The 18,398-nt window shown below is 39.3% G+C and overlaps 1 protein-coding gene and 1 long non-coding RNA gene across 4 annotated transcripts in view; one reads left to right on the top strand and one right to left on the bottom strand.

Moving 5' to 3' along the window:
* SPAG6 (sperm associated antigen 6) overlaps positions 1 to 12,251 on the bottom strand; it is a 72,694-nt gene extending 60,443 nt beyond the window's left edge. Inside the window, exons 1-3 of one of the 3 annotated variants that reach the window (XM_070728117.1) lie at positions 11,365 to 12,050; positions 8,544 to 8,639; positions 6,362 to 6,425 (exon numbers count right to left, since the gene is read on the bottom strand). Coding sequence is in view for 2 of the 3 variants with exons in the window: in XM_070728116.1 (XP_070584217.1) it covers positions 8,544 to 8,639; positions 11,365 to 11,389 (121 nt within the window). In the remaining variant the exon portion in view is untranslated. Of the gene's footprint in view, positions 1 to 6,361; positions 6,426 to 8,543; positions 8,640 to 11,364 lie in introns of all 3 variants that reach the window. The other 2 variants (XM_070728116.1, XM_070728118.1) reach the window with 2 other exon arrangements.
* On the top strand, positions 11,645 to 17,989 carry LOC139153758 (uncharacterized). Its single transcript, XR_011556883.1, has 3 exons — positions 11,645 to 11,854; positions 13,026 to 13,157; positions 17,941 to 17,989. It is a non-coding gene; the product is annotated as an uncharacterized lncRNA (long non-coding RNA).
* The last annotated feature ends 409 nt before the right edge of the window (positions 17,990 to 18,398 follow it).

Below are 18,398 nucleotides of genomic sequence, written 5' to 3'. Positions count from 1 at the left end.
CAGGGTGATGGATGGACAGATAGAATTGTCCTTGGGAGGCAAAACTCACAGCCACCCCGTCTTATCAGGGTTGAGTTTGAGTCTGTTGACACCCATCCAGACCCCAACAGCCTCCAGACACCAGCACATCACTTCCACTGCTTCGTTGACTGGACATGGGGTGGAGATGTACAGCTGGGTATCATCGGCATACTGATGATACGTCACTCCATGCCCTTGGATGATCTCACCCAGCAGTTTCATGTAGATGTTAAATAGTAGGGGGGAGAGGACTGACCCGGGGCACCCCACAAGGGAGAGACCTAGAGGTCGACCTCTGACCCCCCCCACTAACACCAACTGCGACTGACCGGAGAGATTGGAAGAGAACCACTGAAGAACAGTGCCTCCCACTCTGGCGCAGAAGGATACCATAGTCGATGGTATCGAAAGCCGCTGAGAAGTCAAGAAGCACCAGGGCAGAGGATAAACCCCTGTCCTGGGCCCACCAGAGATCATCCATCAACGCGACCAAAGCAATTTCCATGCTGTAACCGGGCCTGAAACCCAACTGTTGAGGGCCTAGATAATTGGCTTCTTCCAAGGACCGCTGGAGCTGGAGCTGGAGCGCCACCACCTTCTCAACAAACTTCCCCATAAAGGGAAGATTGGAGACTGGACGATAATTATTAAGGACGGCTGGATCCAGGGAAGGCTTCTTGAGGAGGGGGCACACAAGTCCCTCCTTGTATGGAGCCGGAAAGGACCCCCTCCCCAAAGAAGCGTTGACAATCTCCTGGACCCAGCTCCGTAAGCCTCTCCATCTCAACTCTCTCCATCAGGCTCAATCTTATGCCATCACTGTTTAATGTACAGTATCCCTCTGATACTGCAGTTTCTACAGTTGGAGACTTCTGAAATCTCTATGAAAGGCTATCGAAAGCCTTTGTGTTAATTGTACAAGACAAATTATTATTTTAGTTAACAATTAATTAACAAATGCAAGCAAGACTATACCAACTGAACCATACTAGCAAAACAAAGTTGAGCAGTTCACAAGGAATTCGTAACTTGTTTCCCAAAGCAATTTATCCAAGGTCTGGTCACCCGCTGTCCATAATCATACATATTGAGAGCAAACCACCAGAGTTGAACTATCACACAAAATACGTTCTTATGAATCAAAGGTTTAAAAACAATAAATGCAACAACAGTACATCAATCACAGCCAGGCAGAAATAAAAAAATGTGACGGACAAATTCCCTGCTAAAATCTCAGAAATGCTATGAAAAAGCTTATCCTGCCCCCACCTTTCCACCAACCATATAAGAGCTTAGATATGAATTCAGAGCCCTGCACCTGCATCCTTAAGATGGAAGGAAAGAATATTAATGTGGGATGGAGGGGATATTATTATTATTATTATTATTATTATTATTATTATTATTATTATTTATTGGATTTGTATGCCGCCCCTCTCCGGAGACTCGGGGCGGCTAACAGCAATAACAAGACAGCATACAATAATAATCCAATACTAAAAACAATGAATAACCCATTATTATAAAAACCAAACATACATACAGACATACCATGCATAAAATTGTAAAGGCCTAGGGGGAAAGAGTATCTCAATTCCCCCATGCCTGGAGGCAGAGGTGGGTTTTAAGTAGCTTACGAAAGGCAAGGAGGGTTGGGGCAATTCTAAACTCTGGGGGGAGCTGGTTCCAGAGGGCCGGGGCCGCCACAGAGGAGGCTCTTCCCCTGGGTCCTAACTGGTCTCTGGGATTCGTGCGGCAGAAGGCGGTCCCTGAGATAATCTGGTCTGGTGCCATGAAGGCCTTTATAGGTCATAACCAACACTGAATTGTGACCAGAAACTGATCAGAAACCAATGCAGACTGCGGAGTGTTGGTGTAACATGGGCATACCTAGGGAAGCCCATGATTGCTCTCGCAGCTGCATTCTGCACGATCTGAAGTTTCCGAACACTTTTCAAAGGTAGCCCCATGTTGAGAGTGTTACAGTAGTCGAGCCACAAGGTGATGAGGGCATGAGTGACTGTGAGCAGTGACTACCGGCCCAAATAGGGTCACAACTGGTGCACCAGCCGAACCTGGGCGAATGCCCCCCTCGCCACAGCTGAAAGATGTTTCTCTAATATGAGCTGTGGATTGAGGAGGACGCCCAAGTTGCGAACCCTCTCTGAGGGGGTCAATGATTCTCCCCCCAGGGTAATGGACAGACAGATGGAATTGTCCTTGGGAGGCAAGACCCACAGCCACTCCGTCTTGTCTGGGTTGAGTTTGAGTTTGTTGACACCCATCCAGGCCCCAACAGCCTCCAGTTTGTATACTGGGAGTTTTAATTTTTATAAGAGTCACTGACAGTGACAGGGGGCCATATAAATTTTCTTAAATAAATTTAGCTGTAATGAACAGGTTTCTGCCTACCTTTGAGATGTCAGGAAAGCATACTTATAGACAAAGCAAAGCCGCAAGCCTAAATTCACGTCAGCATTGAGACTGGCAAGTGCTGCTCCCACATAGAGTGTAACCTGTGGTAATGTCAAGGTGGGAATTGGTGGCACAACATATCCTCTCTCCTAGATGGAAAATCAAACACTAGTTTCTGTCACGAGCATATGAGTGGGGCTGGGGAATCCCATGCATTCTCTACTTCTGCATCCACAAGACCACATACGCTATAACTAGTCAGCTGGAAAATTTCTTTATTTGTTTTATGACAGTTCAGGGGCAATATTTATTTACTACCACAAAGTTATGATTCAACCTTCTGAAAGACTGATAAGTTAATATTCCCTTTACACACATAGCTTCTATTTGAAAAAGTTGCTACACTGAAAACCCATACAAGGTTGGCTTCAGTTCTTTTTCTCTTTTTTTTTGCTTTAGTGCTGAATTATTTTAACAGTTGTATGGTTGGCTTGGCCTGGTTCATCCCTATAAAGATAATTCTCATTTACCAACTGCCTTATTTAATGACCATTTGGTGGTGAAAAATGTTGCAACCAATCTGTATATTTATGACTGAAGTAAGATCATAAAAATAGTCACAATTTCACTAAGTGACTATTTCCCTTAATGAACAGGTTGCTAGTCACAGTAGTGGTAATTAAACAAGAACTACCTATACTTTAGCCATCCACCCTGCTGTCTCTGAATTCCTGCACCATGAGCCTGATGGTCTCTTAGCGCAGACCCTCCATAAACTTGTGCCAATCCACCCCAGCTTTTTGCACAATCTAGTCTGGCCTTAATGGCACTGCAACTGAGGGCCACTCATGATCAATGTTTATTTCCATTACCTCAAATTTATGTTCCGTTCTGTTCTCTAATGCAGTGATTTTCAACCTTTTTTGAGCCACAGCACATTTTTTACATTTACAAAACCATGGGGCACAGTTGGGGGGGGGGGGGGCTAAAAAAAGTTTTGACAAAAAAATTCTCTCTCTTCCTCCCTTTCGCTCTATTTCTCTCTCCCTTTTTCTATCCCTTCCTCTTTTTTTCTCTCTTCCTTCTTTTCCTCTTTTTTGCTCTCTTTCTCTCTACCTCCCTACCTCCCTCTATGTCTTTCTCTCTCCCACCTTCCCTCCCTCTCTCTCTCTCTTGCTTTCTTTCTTTCTTGCTCTCTCTCTTGCTTTCTTTCTCTCTTGTTCTCTTTCTCTCTTGCTTTCTTTCTCTCTCTTGCTTGCTTTCTCTCTCTTGCTTGCTTTCTCTCTTGTTCTCTTTCTCTCTTGCTTGCTTTCTCTCTCTTGTTCTCTTTCTCTCTTGTTCTCTTTCTCTCTTGCTTTCTCTCTTGTTTTCTTTCTCTCTTGCTCTTTCTTTCTCTCTTTCTCTTTCTCTTTCTCTCTTTCTCTTGTTTTCTTTCTCTTTCTGAGCTTCGCAGCACACCTGACCATGTCTCGCGGCACACTGGTTGAAAAACACTGCTCTAATGAGTCTTGGTGCTTTGCTCTGAGCCAATCTAGAACCCTTTATAACAAGTTATTTTGTGTGATGCTAGGCATTCTCACCAGAAAGACTTAGGACCATACATTAAATTCCAATTAAGAAGATTTATTGCACAAGTCAAAACTAGGAATTTAGTTAATTAACAGTCAGCATTAAATTGGCAGTAGATAAGAATCAACAAAATTTAAAGAGGAATGGATTTGGATGGAGCATTTTCAAACTCCTAAAGATTCTGGTCAGAAGCCTCTTCAGATTCTCACTTCTGGATATTTGTCTTCTTCTCCTAAAGATATTCTTCAATCCCTGTAATTGTTCAATCTTGAATCAGAGGCTGAAATCATTATTACCATAATTTTTAAACTTTCTAGCCCTAAGGGTGATAAGTTTAAAAAAATGTGATTTCTGGCCCCAGAAGAAAATGATTGCCACAATGGAAGTTATCACTTACACATAATAAAGGAGGACCGTCATCCCTCCAGATCAACAGTGATAACTTTTGCAATTTATTGAAGTTTGTTTCATGACAAATAAAATCCTACAGCATTGAAAGGATTTATTGAATTCTTCACATACTTTCAACAGACAGGACCTATGTGACTTCATCCAATACAATGAAGAATGTGTTTGTGTATAATTGTGTGTGCGTATATAAAGTATGTATATATAGGAGCTTCTGATACAGTTCTACAGAGGAATTATTGAGTCTGTAATCTGCACTTCTATAATTGTCTAGATTGGTTCTGCAACCCAACAAGACCGACACAGACTTCAGAGACTAATCAGAACTGCAGAAAAAACAATTGCTGCCAACCTGCCTTCCATTGAGGATCTGTATACTGTGCGAGTCAAAAAGAGGGCAGTGAAAATATTTACTGACCTCTCACATCCTGGACATAAACTGTTTCAACTCCTACCCTCAAAACGTCACTACAGAGCACTGAACACCAAGACAACTAGACACAACAACAGTTTTTTCCCAAATGCCATCACTCTGCTAAACAAATAATTCTCTCAACATTGTCAAACTATTTACTAATTCTGCAAATAATAATAATAATAATAATAATAATAATAATTTATTAGATTTGTATGCCGCCCCCTCCGAAGACTCGGGGTGGCTCACAACAATGATAAAAACAATATTATAATGGCACAAATCTAATATTAAAAGAAATAACTAAAACCCTATCATATTAAAACCAGACAACACATACATACCAAACATAAATTATAAGGAGCCACTCAAATCCCCCATGCCTGGCGGTATAGGTGGGTCTTGAGTGGTTTACAAAAGACAAGGAGGGTGAGAGCAGTTCTAATCTCCGGGGGGAGTTGATTCCAGAGAGCTGGGGCCGCCACAGAGAAGGCTCTTCCCCTGGGGCCCGCCAGACGACATTGTTTAGTCGATGGGACCTGGAGAAGGCCAACTCTGTAGGACCTTATCGGTCGCTGGGATTCGTGCGGTAGCAGGCGGTTCCGGAGGTACTCTGGTCCAATGCCTTCTATTACTACTAGTTTTTTCTCATCATTCCTATCACCCATTTCCTCCCGCATATGACTGTATCACTGTAACTTGTTGCTTGTATCCTTAAGATTTGTATTAATATTGATTGTTTCCTCATTGCCTATTTAAGCCCTATGAGAACCATTAAGTGTTGTACTTCACAATTCTTGACAAATGTATCTTTTTCTTTTATGTACAGTGAGAGCATATGCACCAAAGACAAATTCGTTGTGTGTCCAATCACACTTGGCCAATAAATAATTCTATTCTATTCTATATATGTATGTATGTGTGTGTGTACGTGTGCGTGTATGTATATGTATATATGTATGTATGTATATTTTTTCTGATAATGAAAAGGTAGAGAAACTACTATAGATCTATTTTGGGCTTATTTGCCCTCATCAGGTAGCCATACCCTTACTGGGATTTGAACCTGGGCTTTACCTTGTAAGGCAGTGGCCTTAGCCTCCTGTGTCAGTTTGTATATACTGTAATTGGAATTCTTTATAAATTTCTTTTATAAATTTCTATTTATAAATTTAAATTTCTTTTAAAATTGTATAAAATTACTGATCAGTTACTATGGTTTATGAGCAATGGGAGATATCAGTAGTGGGTTCTAAAACCCTTTATTACCAGTTAACGCGCATGCACAGAGGCGTCCCAGGCGGGTGGGCAGAGCTACTGGTTTTTAGAACTGGTTCTTAGAACTCGGATATATGTTAAAGCTATGAAAATTTATATTTTTAATAGAAGCAGTAAATTAATATTTATAATCCAATATCTATACTGATACCACTGTATCACAAGAACATAGGAATACACAGTACAAAATTTTATAAATAAGGTTTATAATGCTCTGGGTTATATCCAGAATGATTGAAATCCTTCGCCACTTACCTAAGAGTTTACCACATTGAAATCAGAAGGTTTTGCATCTGAGTAGACATGAACAGGCTTAGAACTAGATCAAACAGAAGTCAACATGAAAGTTTATCTATAAAGATCCAATTGCTTCTAATGCAATTCATATGCAATTTAGTTTGGTTCTAAACTTGCAATTTTAATATATGAACAAGGATTTCCCCCCACTCCATAGTATTTTCTGATAAAATAGAAATGCTGCTTTATTTATTTATTGGTTGGTTGGTTGGTTGGTTGGTTGGTTGGTTGGTTGGTTGGTTGGTTGGTTGGTTGGTTGGTTGGTTGGTTGGTTTGTCCAATACACAATACACATTGAAGAGAATAGACAAGTAGTAATATATATAAAGAAAAGGATAGAAGAAAAGATATAAAAATAGAGAAGATATATGAAAGGAAGAAATGATAAAGGAGATAAAGGAGAAACAATTGGACAGGGGATGGAAGGCACACTAGTGCACTTATGCACGCCCCTTACTGACCTCCTAGGAACCTGGAGAGGTTCCTATATAAGAAGCATTTTACATCCTTCTTATATTGTTTAAAAAATTAAGTTATCCATACCTTGTTTCTGTAACTAAATTTTTCGCTGTTATATCTTGGTGCTAGGCCTATATTTTGTGGCTAAAAAACTAAATGCATAGGGGCTTCAGGATAAGCTTGAAATGAAATTCCATATTAAAAGAACCTTTGTAATTAGGATAAGTGATTTCTTTCTAGAAATAAATAAAAAGTGACAGTATACAACACTACTAAAAATACTGAAGAACTAATCATTAGTCCAATCTTGTTAAAATGTAACTCAATTTTTTTTTCAAAGATCACTCTGCTATATTACTTTCCTTCTCCCTAGCATTTCCATATTCAGATTCAACAATTGTTAAGTTTATTCTCTTAAGGGAGAGGGCTTGAAAAAATGATATTCTTAAATAATTATTTAACAGAGCTGATATTTGGTGCAACACAACTTCACTTGCTAAGTATGATCTACCAGAAGGGATATAAAAATAAGAAAAAGAAATCAAAGTCCAAGTTCATTTTTCCAATATCACAAAATGTACTTTTGGAAATACAATATATATATATATCTATATCTCTATTTGTTAATTTTTATAAAATGTATTGTTATGAATTCAATGAAAATTATTTTTCCATATGTAAATACTTACAGGATTACCACCTAATCCTGCATATCCTCATCAGAATTTATTCTTCATGATTAAAATTGAAAATAGCAATATTAAAATAAATCATCCATAGATTTTTCATAAATTTTATAAGCAATGTATAGGACTTACATGTAACATATATAATTAAAGGTAATAACTTAATGATTTTTTAATGTTTAACATTTTGAAGAATGTTCAATTTGTAATAATTATATTGTGCATTTGATAGAATCCCTAAAAAATATGGTGTTAGATGTTTCAAGTTGATGCATTATTTCTGGGGCTAATAATTTCGTCAGTTTGATTTTTTTACACTTAAATTTATCATTGATAAACTATACCTAGAAATTTATGTAAAGTACAACCAAAAATATAACATTGCTAATCTATTTTTTTTTAATATAGCAACTTAGTAATTGACATTTAAAGAAACTACCAGTAAAAATACATCAAAATGCTAATATGGAATTAGGTCAACCTTAACATATGATTAAATCTAACCAGATTATATTTCTGTGCTTCCAATGTTGGCTACTTCTGTCAGAAAGTCTGAGCACTAGACTGTGAATTGTTACTCACTTCTATTCTGTCTTTCGTTGTCTAAAATTGATCCATATTATCTTTAACATATTTAACAATTTATTTGAGTAGTTTTAGAAAGCAAATATACAAGGGAATTTTAATGTATAAATATACAGTATTTATTATTTTTAGCCTTTTTGCTATTATATATATGTGTGTGTAGGTATTTATTTATTTATTTATTTATTTTATTGGATTTGTATGCCGCCCCTCTCCAGAGACTCGGGGCGGCTAACAGCGACAATAAAACAGTGTACAATAGTAATTTGGTATTGATGATTCAAAATCTATTAATATAAAAACCAAACATACATACATACATACCATGCATAGAATTGTAAAGGCCTAGGGGGAAAGAGGATCTCAATTCCCCCATGCCTGGCGGCAGAGGTGGGTTTTAAGTTGTTTACCTGCATTCTGGAGAGTCTCTATATTTTGGGGCCTAGTAGCAAGTTCTGCAACTGTCTGGACAAACTGTGTTCTGGCTTTTTGATATTGCTCAAAGACTGCAAACAAGAAAGAAAGTGGAATAAGTACATTTCAACAAACAATTTAGAAGCACTCACAAAAAATCATAACATGTTATGTTATCTTCCTTTGTTATGATCTATTTATTTATTTATTATTTGGATTTGTATGCATGAAAAAGAATGACAAATTTCAAAAGGTTAAATGCTGCATGAACAGGGAAATGACACCTTAACACTGAAAAATAAATGATAGCATGGGGGTGGGGAAGAAGAAACAAGATGTAGTATTTGCTTTATATAATTAACATAAGTATTTGTTCTGTAAAATAATAAGCTCTAGTAATGGAAGTCAAGGAGCACAGTAAAAAATGTGCTTAAATATAATAAAGATCAAATTAGAGGCATCAAGAACAGCATTTAGAACTGACAACGAATTACTGAATAGCTTCTACTTGTTAGGATTTGTCAACAGGAAAGAAATAAGCAAACAAGAAATAACACTATATACTGTACTTGGTAAAATTGCATTGCAGCTTTTGCGGAAAATATTCAGATGTCAGAATATGTCAAAATCTACAAACAGCAAAACCATACAGGTAATAGTTTTCCCTGTGATAATCAACTGAAGAAATATTGCACTTCAAAGAATCAGGGCAGAATATTAATCTTTTAAACTTTTTTTGGGGGAAAACAAATCTTCACATGACAATCAATAGACCAAATAAATCAATCAATGAAAATTCTGGCTCAATTTGTTCTATATGTTTTCATTTGTACCAGTGGTTCACAACCTTTATAATGCCGCGACTCCTTAATACAGTTCCTCATGTTGTGGTGACCCCCAACCATAAGTTTAGCGCCAATTCTCCCAACAGAGCTTGAAGCTGATTGGCAGGAAGGTCAGAGAGACATTCCCACTGTAAACACCTGATAGGTTGGATTGTAAAAATATGTTCCAAGGAGTGATGGGCTCCTATGGGTACGGTCAGGTACGCAGAATTGGTAGAAAAATTTTGGTCAGTTGCACAGAACCAGTAGAAAAATTTTGAATTTTGTTCTTTTTTTCCCCTTCTGAGCTCTGGGTATGTTTTTCCTATTGCAATAAATGAGGTTGAGTGCGTATAATTTTAGAAGAGCTGTGCATGTGTGTGTGTGTGTGTATGTGTACATACACATACAGTTTATATAGTAGATAATGTATATTTTTGTGTGCCTGTGTGTAATATGTATGTAAACGTATACATAGAATTAAAGAATATATTTAGAATGTTCAGTAATAGTAGGGAAATTGTATCTCTTTGAGGCGAGGGGGTTCAGGCACCCCAACCCAAATCTTTGAGGTGAGTGACGTCAAGTTGGCCCCCTTTAAGCCAGTCACATGACCTTTAAACCACCCCAGGTCACATGATCAAGTCACTCCCACCTGGTCACATGGCTGGCAAGCCACACCCACAAAATAAGCCACACCCACGGTGTGGTAGTAAAAAAAAATTGCAGCCCCTTCACTGCTTCCAAAGTGCCAGAATAGAAGCTGTAGTTCCTAATACCATGGGACATTTGGTTTTTTTCAAGGTCTTAGGTGACCCCTGTGAAACGGTGGTTCGACCCCCAAAAGGGTCCTGACCCTGAGGTTGAGAACCACTGATTTAGACACATATAAACATGTTCTAATCATATCTTGGACCCATTATGCAGTACTTACTTCTCTTGAGAAGTCCATACTACTAATAAAGATGGAAGGAAAAAGAATAACTAGCAGCAAGGCAGACAGACTCAATTACAACAGCAATTTGTACGCTATAGGCACCAGGTCTGGATACAGAATAATAGAGTAGGAAGGAACTTAATCCTTTACCATTTCAGACAAGAGACTATGCAGTCTCTTCTTAAACTTTTGAAGGCAAGCTGTTCCACTGGTTAATTGTTCTCACTGATAGGAAGTTTCTCCTTAATTTAGGTTGCTTATCTCCTTGGTTAACTTCCACCCATTGTTTCTTGTCTTGTCTTCTGGTGCCTTGGAAAATAGGTTTTCTTTTGTGGCAGACCTTCAAATATTGAAACCCTGGTATCAATGGACACAGATAATCCTTGATAAGGCCTAACTATATGGTACCTATGAGCAGTGAAGGGCTACCAAATTTTTACTACCACACTGTGGGCGTGGCTTATGCAGGATGCCCTGTGTTTTCTTTCATCTTTCAGTGCAAATTGGGTGCTCTGGGGTGGAGCTCCATTTTCGCTACCACTGCGTTCCCCCGTCCAGGCAGCAGTCCCCTCCTTCCTATGAGTCAATAATGGCACATAATAAATATATGTAAACATGTATTCACACATATATAATTGAATATTATTACACCATATAAGATGTCATATCACATTCTATTTGAAACCTTTGGGTGAGGACTATAAAATCTACAGGCCTCCCTAGTGGCCTTTATAATTTGCTCCCGTTATAATTTTCAATGTGCTAGGAGTGGCCCCAAGGAATCAATTCCTCAGAAGTGAAAGATGATTGAAGAGTTATAATACGAAATATAATTTAAATAAAATCAAATTTAGCTTTTGTCTTCCTGATCTCTTTGAGGGCAACTATCCGGAACACAATGTGACATGGAATGGCACACTTCTGAATTATCTTACACTCATACACGCACACACAATACACACACAATACACACACACACTTTTCAGGGCACTATAATTCACTCGCTTAAAAACAACAATCAGGGAGTCCAGCTACAAATGCTCCGTATTTAAATACCTTGCAAGACCTGCCTCTGACTCATCCTTCTTCCTGAGAGTTCCCTCGCGTACGCTTTGGGATGCCGGCTTTGGCGGTGTTTTCAGGACTTTTCGCCCCGCTCTTTCCCTACGCCTCTTCCCTTCTGAGATGTGGGCAGCGCCCCCGGGCAAACTTCTACAAGATTCTTGCAGTTAGCAGCGCTCTCCTCGTCCACGGAGCCTTTTCAGTTTGGGCTGCGGTGTGTATCCTTCTCCTTGGTAACCAAACGGAAGCAGGCGCCATCAAAGGGGCGGGAGAGAGGCTGCGGCCTGCGCCTTATTGTGACATCGCGACACCGCGCACCGGTTCTGCCCGTCGGCTTGCGCCTGGGGCCGAGGCCCGTCCGAGGGACGCACACGGGGCGGTGGAGGACTTGATGTAACGGCAACAGCTGCCCCGAATCCTCCGAGGCTCGTTGGAGGCGCCGCGCGCGCGCTTTTGCCTTCTTTGAGATGAGGCTCGAGGCAGGGTGAGGGCAGTTAATTTTGCTCCTTGAACGTTCAACCCATCTCTTTTTTCGGGGTAAGTCCCGGAGAAGACAAGCTTTGTGCTGCTGAAGTAACCATCCCGAAAGGCTCCATTCCATTCAAAGGTCCGTCAAGCATTCCTCTGGTTAACAATTAAGTGGCCCTGTCTTCCAACTCGCTCCATTTCTCGCAAAGCAGACGTTTTAAATGAGCAATGTCACGCGAAGTGTTTGTGCAAAACTTCCACGCGAGCATTTGATGAAAAAACAGCTGTTTGCTTCATCTGGTCGATGTTCTGTCTTTGATTATATTATAAGTGTACTCTAAGACGGCCATGGTCCCCAAGACCAAGAGTGCTGGAACTTCAATACTTCTAATAGATCGGGCTTGTACTCTATAATCGCTTTTTCTGCTGAGATTTAACCATCCTTAAATTTTTAATTGTGTGTTTTGTTCCTTCCCTTTCTTCCAGCAGCTGTAAGGACTAAGGTTACTCTTTTTCTGAAATGAGGTTCTGCAACAGCCCCAAAAGTCACTTGGACCGACAATGACTGGCCCCAAATCCCCCACTCCTATTCAACACCTGCCACTATACCACCTTAGCTTAGCAGGACCCACTCCCCTTGCACTTAGCTTTAAGCTATTATTCTACAAAGAAGCAGGATTATTTTTTTTAAGTGATTCTTTATGCCCCTCTTTCCTGCTCCTAATAAGAAAACCTTAATTCTCAGCATCTCTTCTATTGCTTAATGAATAATACTGTAACCAAGTTGAATAGCATCTTTTGGTTAGATTTTGGTTACCACACGCTAACACATCATCATTATTATTATTATTATTATTATTATTATTATTATTATTATTATTATTTATTAGATTTGTATGCCGCCCCTCTCCGTAGACTCGGGGCTATACTCTTCCTAATGAAGGAAGGTACAATCAATCTCTATTTGTAGGATGTCTAGTGATAATTACAAATATATTTTGATAGACATAAATGGGGCTTGGATTCTTTTTCCAATGTAAAGATGTAATGTGCATGTGCTCAAATTGGTGGTGCAGAAATTCCTGGCCTATTATCCAGACATCTCAGCGCTGCTGAATAAAGTGTGTGCGGTGCACACACACTTTCACCATTCCTACCCTGCTGATGCTTGCCTATCTTCCCTGCAGAGGAACTTTGGCCTTCCCACCCACCGCCTCATCTGCGATTTGCCAACCAGGTGGAATTCCATGCTGCATATGCTTGAAAGGGTGTGTGAGCAGCAGCAGGCAATAGTTGAGTTCCAGCTTCAAAATGCCTTGGTGAGTAGAAGTGGTTTCCTTAATGTTACATAAACCACTCTGGCTGAATGCATAAGCTAAGTCAAACCAACCACCTTATGGCCCAGTGCAATGTGCAAACCCAGCCCAGAGGAACTGGTGCAGATCCTTTGTATTTTCCACCATTCTTTATGGAACACCAAGGAATCCCTTTCCTTCTAGACCTCCTGCTACTGGTACTGATTTCTTTTGCTCCTTAAAAAGAAACCTTGTGTGGCAGTCTTTGGTACAGGAGAAGTGTAATACGGCCCAAACTAATGAGGAAATAATCCCAGGAAAAGGAGGAGAACAAAGTGTAAAGTTATTTTCTAACTAAGGATGTTAAAAGTACCAATCTTATACAGAGTTGGCCAGATGTAAGGTCTGCAACCAACCGGCACTTCGAGGGTTAGGCAAGGCTTTGCATGTGAGTGAAACTCAAGTTTGCGCAGTAACGCAACTGCAGCTCTTAAATCAACGCACTTGACTTTTCCCGGGGTTGAACTTGCGGCAGCAGAACTGCCTATTCCAACTGAACGGCCGCCAGATTTTTCCAAGCCGCAGTCTTCGAACAACCTGTAATTTTCTGCCAAGCGGGCCGACAGAAGTCAAAGCCTCCCACTTAATATCGGGGCGGTTTACCGCACGGCGAGCAAACTTTTCGGGAGTTTGGGACTTTCTGGGAAAGCAGCGAAAGAGGCGGTGTCGCGTGGAGCAGTGTTTCCCAACCTTGGCAACTCTAAGATATCTGGACTTCAACTCCCAGAATTCCCCAGCTAGCATTCGCTGGCTGGGGAATTCTGGGAGTTGAAGTCCAAATATCTTCAAGTTGCCAAACACTGGGAAACACTGACGTGGAGGATCGGCCTCCAGGGCCTGAAAAGAGAAGAAGTTTCCCCAAAGTACAAAGCATCACCCAGGCCACACCGTGAGGTTCGTGTGCACGTCTATTTGGCAGAGATTCCAGTTCGGGGTTCTCTGGGGAAGTCTGCCTAGGATTTCGGAGGTAACAATAAAAAGTGCGCAATCTGGGCACGGTGCAGAGTTCAAGCCATGCGCCGCGGACTCTCTCTGCTTAGAGGCCAGAGAATAGCGCCGCTGCCCGCCGCCCTCGACTCGAAATAGCCGCAGAAAGGAGAACTTGAAGCAAGCAGAACAAAATAACCTTTGCAACTGTCTCCTCCAAAGCCTTTTCCTTTTTGCTGCTAAGCGAATCAGCAACCACGCAGCGTACCAACTAATTTAAAGGCCCCGCAGCCGCAAGACTTAGTGTACAACGTCACGCCGCGTTCTCTGTGACGGGGAGTGCGCATGCGCTGCTTTCTGGCTAACTTCGCTTCCTTCGGAATACGGCGCTGCGCTGCGCTGCTGTCCCGAGCGGCCGCGGCCTTAGAGTGTTTTTGATTGATAATTTTTACGCTATGCCAAAGGACGGAGCCTCTCTGATTTCTTTTTTATGAGTATTGCTTTTCCCCCATTCCCGGTTGCAGCTGAAAAGGCATTTGAGCCCACACCCGCACAGACCAGGTTAATATGTTGAACTATGTTGGTCTGTAGTTTGCTTAATAAAGATGTGCGGCGTGCACCCACATCTCCATCAGGTTATTTGGCACGTTATTGTGTTTTATTCTGGGAGAGCAGCGTTATGCAAAACATTAAAATAATAATAATAATAATAAACAATCATAAACTGAAGAAATGAAAGGCATGAAGATAAAATTAAATATTCCATTATTGCAAATAATCATAAAATACAATTTGTGGAACAAATATTCATACAATAGGCTTAACCAAAACAGGATAAGCAATTTAAGGGAATGTTTAAAACTCATAATCCAACACTATAAAATAACCTTTCTTCTGCACAGAAAGGCATTTCACAGGCACCATAGTATTAGTAGCAAACTGCTTTTCAGTTAATCTGGTTGGAAATACTCTTACTTCTGTGTAATATCTCTGATTTCTGAGTAATAATTGCAGCTCAGAATAATATGCATCCAATTGAGCATCAGTTACAAATACACTGCTCAAAAAAATAAAGGGAGCACTTAAACAACAGAATATAATTCCAAGTCAATCAAACTTCTGTGAAATCAAACTGTCCACTTAGGCAGCAACACTGATTGACAACCAATGTCACATGCTGTTGTGCACATTCAACTTTGTACAGAACAAAGTATTCAATGAGAATATTTAATTCATTCGGATTTAGGATGTGTTCTTTGAGTGTTCCCTTTATTTTTTTGAGCAGCATACAAAGATCTCATAAAGATAAACCTACAGCACACTTCTAATGATTAATTATTTCAATAAGGTCACATGCCATTATTTGAGAACTACTGTACAATTAAAACGGAGGTTTCTTGTCTGCATGGTTCCAATGAATCCAGCCAAGTTAGTCTCCAAATGAATATCTTCTGAGCTGTGAGAAGTTCATTAGTCTTAAATCCAAGAACTTCTCAACTTGTCTAGCAGGTGAAATCTAATTTGTTGGCCATCCCCTATTTCTCCTGTTAAAACTACACTTCATCCTATGCTAAGATTGCTCATTGGAGACAACTATGGGTATGTGTAGAATCCAATCTCTTAGTAATTATCATGAGGCCTCTTCCTCACTTTCACTTTTCATCACCACACAGACTCCCTCAAAACTCTGGTGTTCCCCTGCAATCATATAATTGGTCTTCTCTTGTCCTGAAGCCAGAATTTGAATACTCTAATGAAGATCCTTTCTGGTTTGGCAAACAGCTTGTTTTTGCCTGTTTAAGTCACTTGTTTCCAAACATATCACTAGATGCATAGGGTGGGTGGAAGCAGGCCAAATCCTTGGGTCCCTGGATTTTCTTGCCCTCTGAAAAGAAGGAAAATATACTGCTCAAAAAAAATAAAGGGAACACTTAAACAACACAATATAATTCCAAGTCAATCAAACTTCTGTGAAATCAAACTGTCCACTTAGGAAGCAACACTGATTGACAATCAATTTCACATGTCAGCACATTCAACTTTGTACAGAACAAAGTATTCAATGAGAATATTTCATTCATTCAGATCTAGGATGTGTTCTTTGAGTGTTCCCTTTATTTTTTTGAGCAGTGTATTTCCAGGCCTTGAGGTGGTACAGTATTCTTAAAGAGAAGTTGTTTGGTTAGCAAAGTACTGTGTCAGATGCAAATAATCACTGGTAACCAAGGACTGTTAATTCTGATGTACCAGTATTTGGAAATAAATATTATTTACTGATAGAATGAAACATTTTCCTAGATTAGATCTGCTGAAATTAAGGTATCTATAGAACTGTCTTGAGAGACTTTGAAAATATTCTCCCTAAAATAAGTTGCAGATTTTGATACCATGCCACACTAAATTCACAACTGCATACACACACACACACACACATAATTGTGCAGATTATGATTATCCTTATCACAAGTGGAAGTAAAATAATTGTAATCAATTGGAGATCTCTCTAAGCAGTGAAAATTGTTTCAATGGTGAATTCAAATTTGACTGAATTTAATAATTCACCTCTGGGTTTTAGCTGAAAAAGATAGTTTTATCCTTATTTGTTATAGAACAGATCTACCAGAATAATTCTGGTAAATTCACAATAAATTAGGTTCTATTATTATTTTGAAAATCAGCAAAATAACTCTTCATCCACTTCCCCAAATAAATTCTGAAAATAAGGCATTGATAACTTTTTATGGATATCTGACCATCTATCTGTTCTTATTCTCAGGATATATCTTGGGACTCCAGAATTCTTCCATGTACAGTGTGTGTTTTTTGTCTATCTGGCTCCTGCTGAGAAATTGTCAGGTTTTAATAAAATGCATAATAGATCTCCCCAGGCTCAAAAGAAAAACCATTAATTTCAACGCAGTGAAATGAAAGAGTGAATTAAGTTGCAAACTAAACTCAATTTGTCTCTTTGAAGGTAGTGGCACTTATTATCTATTAAATTAAAAATGCTGGTGTTTAGTAAAGTGTTTGGTTGTGTTCCTATTGGAACACTGTACAGTGAGCCATTGACTAATCAGGCACATTTTAGTCTAACATGATTTTTGACACAAATTTGTACCGTTATATTTACATTTGTTGTTGCCAATCAGACTTAATGCTATGTAGACCTGACTATCCTCTAAGAATTACAGAAGCAAGTTTGAAAGCATTTGCATTCAAACACATCTCCTAACATCAAAACCATGGACTCTGATTATTTTAAAAAAATAAAGAGTTCATATCTGCTTGAGTACAAATTATGGAGGAAATCTGCTTATTTTTACTTTTTTAAACATTTCTAACATCAGTATAAAACAGATGTGATTTCTGCATCCAGGCCATGATCTGATAGCTGCAAATAAAAGAGTGCTTAGGAAGAGAGTTGTGCATCAGGATGCTTGGTCCCTTTGATGATAATTTTGGGCAGCCAAAGAGGGAAATGATCCCTGGCAAACTTTCAAACAGTGAGACGCTCCTCTCTTCCCACCCCCCAAGGAAATAAATGGTCAAAATGTGTGTTATTGGGGGGGGGGGGGTTGTCACTGTTGCAGAAAAAAAATCACTATGCTTTCCCTTTGGCAACTGTTTTCTAAATGAGAGGAATTTTATGTGAGTGGACACTAAAGTAATGGCAATAAGGTCACCTGTTATTCTTTTTCCGAAATCTGAAATATTGATGTAATAGCAAAAAGCATTATTACATAGAGAACATTTTTGCATATATAAAAATCAGACTGTCATAGATAGCTTTCTCTTGGACATACCGTGTTTCTACTTGCAGGGAAATTTTTACACGTACACAGGACACTTTGAATCTCATCCCTACATAGGTGAGTTGCTCCCTTCCAGGAAAAAAGCTATGCCACTTGCTAACCTAATTGCATTCTTTGTTCTACAAACTATAGTGCTAAAACTCTGCCTGGGGAGCAGGCTTATTTTTTCAGCTAAATTTACTGTTCAGTGTTAATCATAACTGGGTTCCTTGAAAGTAATTTGCTTGCCTAATTACATAAAAAGAAGACATTTAATTTATAGAATTAAATCTTCCAAAATTTGGATACTTGTCGAGTAAGTAAAATGAACAGTGTTTGCAAGTTCATGGTTGTTAGACCATGTTTACTTCTCAATGTTCACTCTTTAATTTTCTTACTATCTACATGTATAGTGATAATAGTATCTTCCCTTTTTATTCATTTACTCGGAAATTTGGCTAAGGTATCAGGTTGGAAACCAAGATAC

Source organism: Erythrolamprus reginae, chromosome Z, assembly GCF_031021105.1.
Source record: "Erythrolamprus reginae isolate rEryReg1 chromosome Z, rEryReg1.hap1, whole genome shotgun sequence".
NCBI lineage: Eukaryota > Metazoa > Chordata > Lepidosauria > Squamata > Dipsadidae > Erythrolamprus > Erythrolamprus reginae.
The sequence above is the reverse complement of the archived record's forward strand: the minus strand, read 5'-3'. Positions and strand labels throughout refer to the sequence as shown.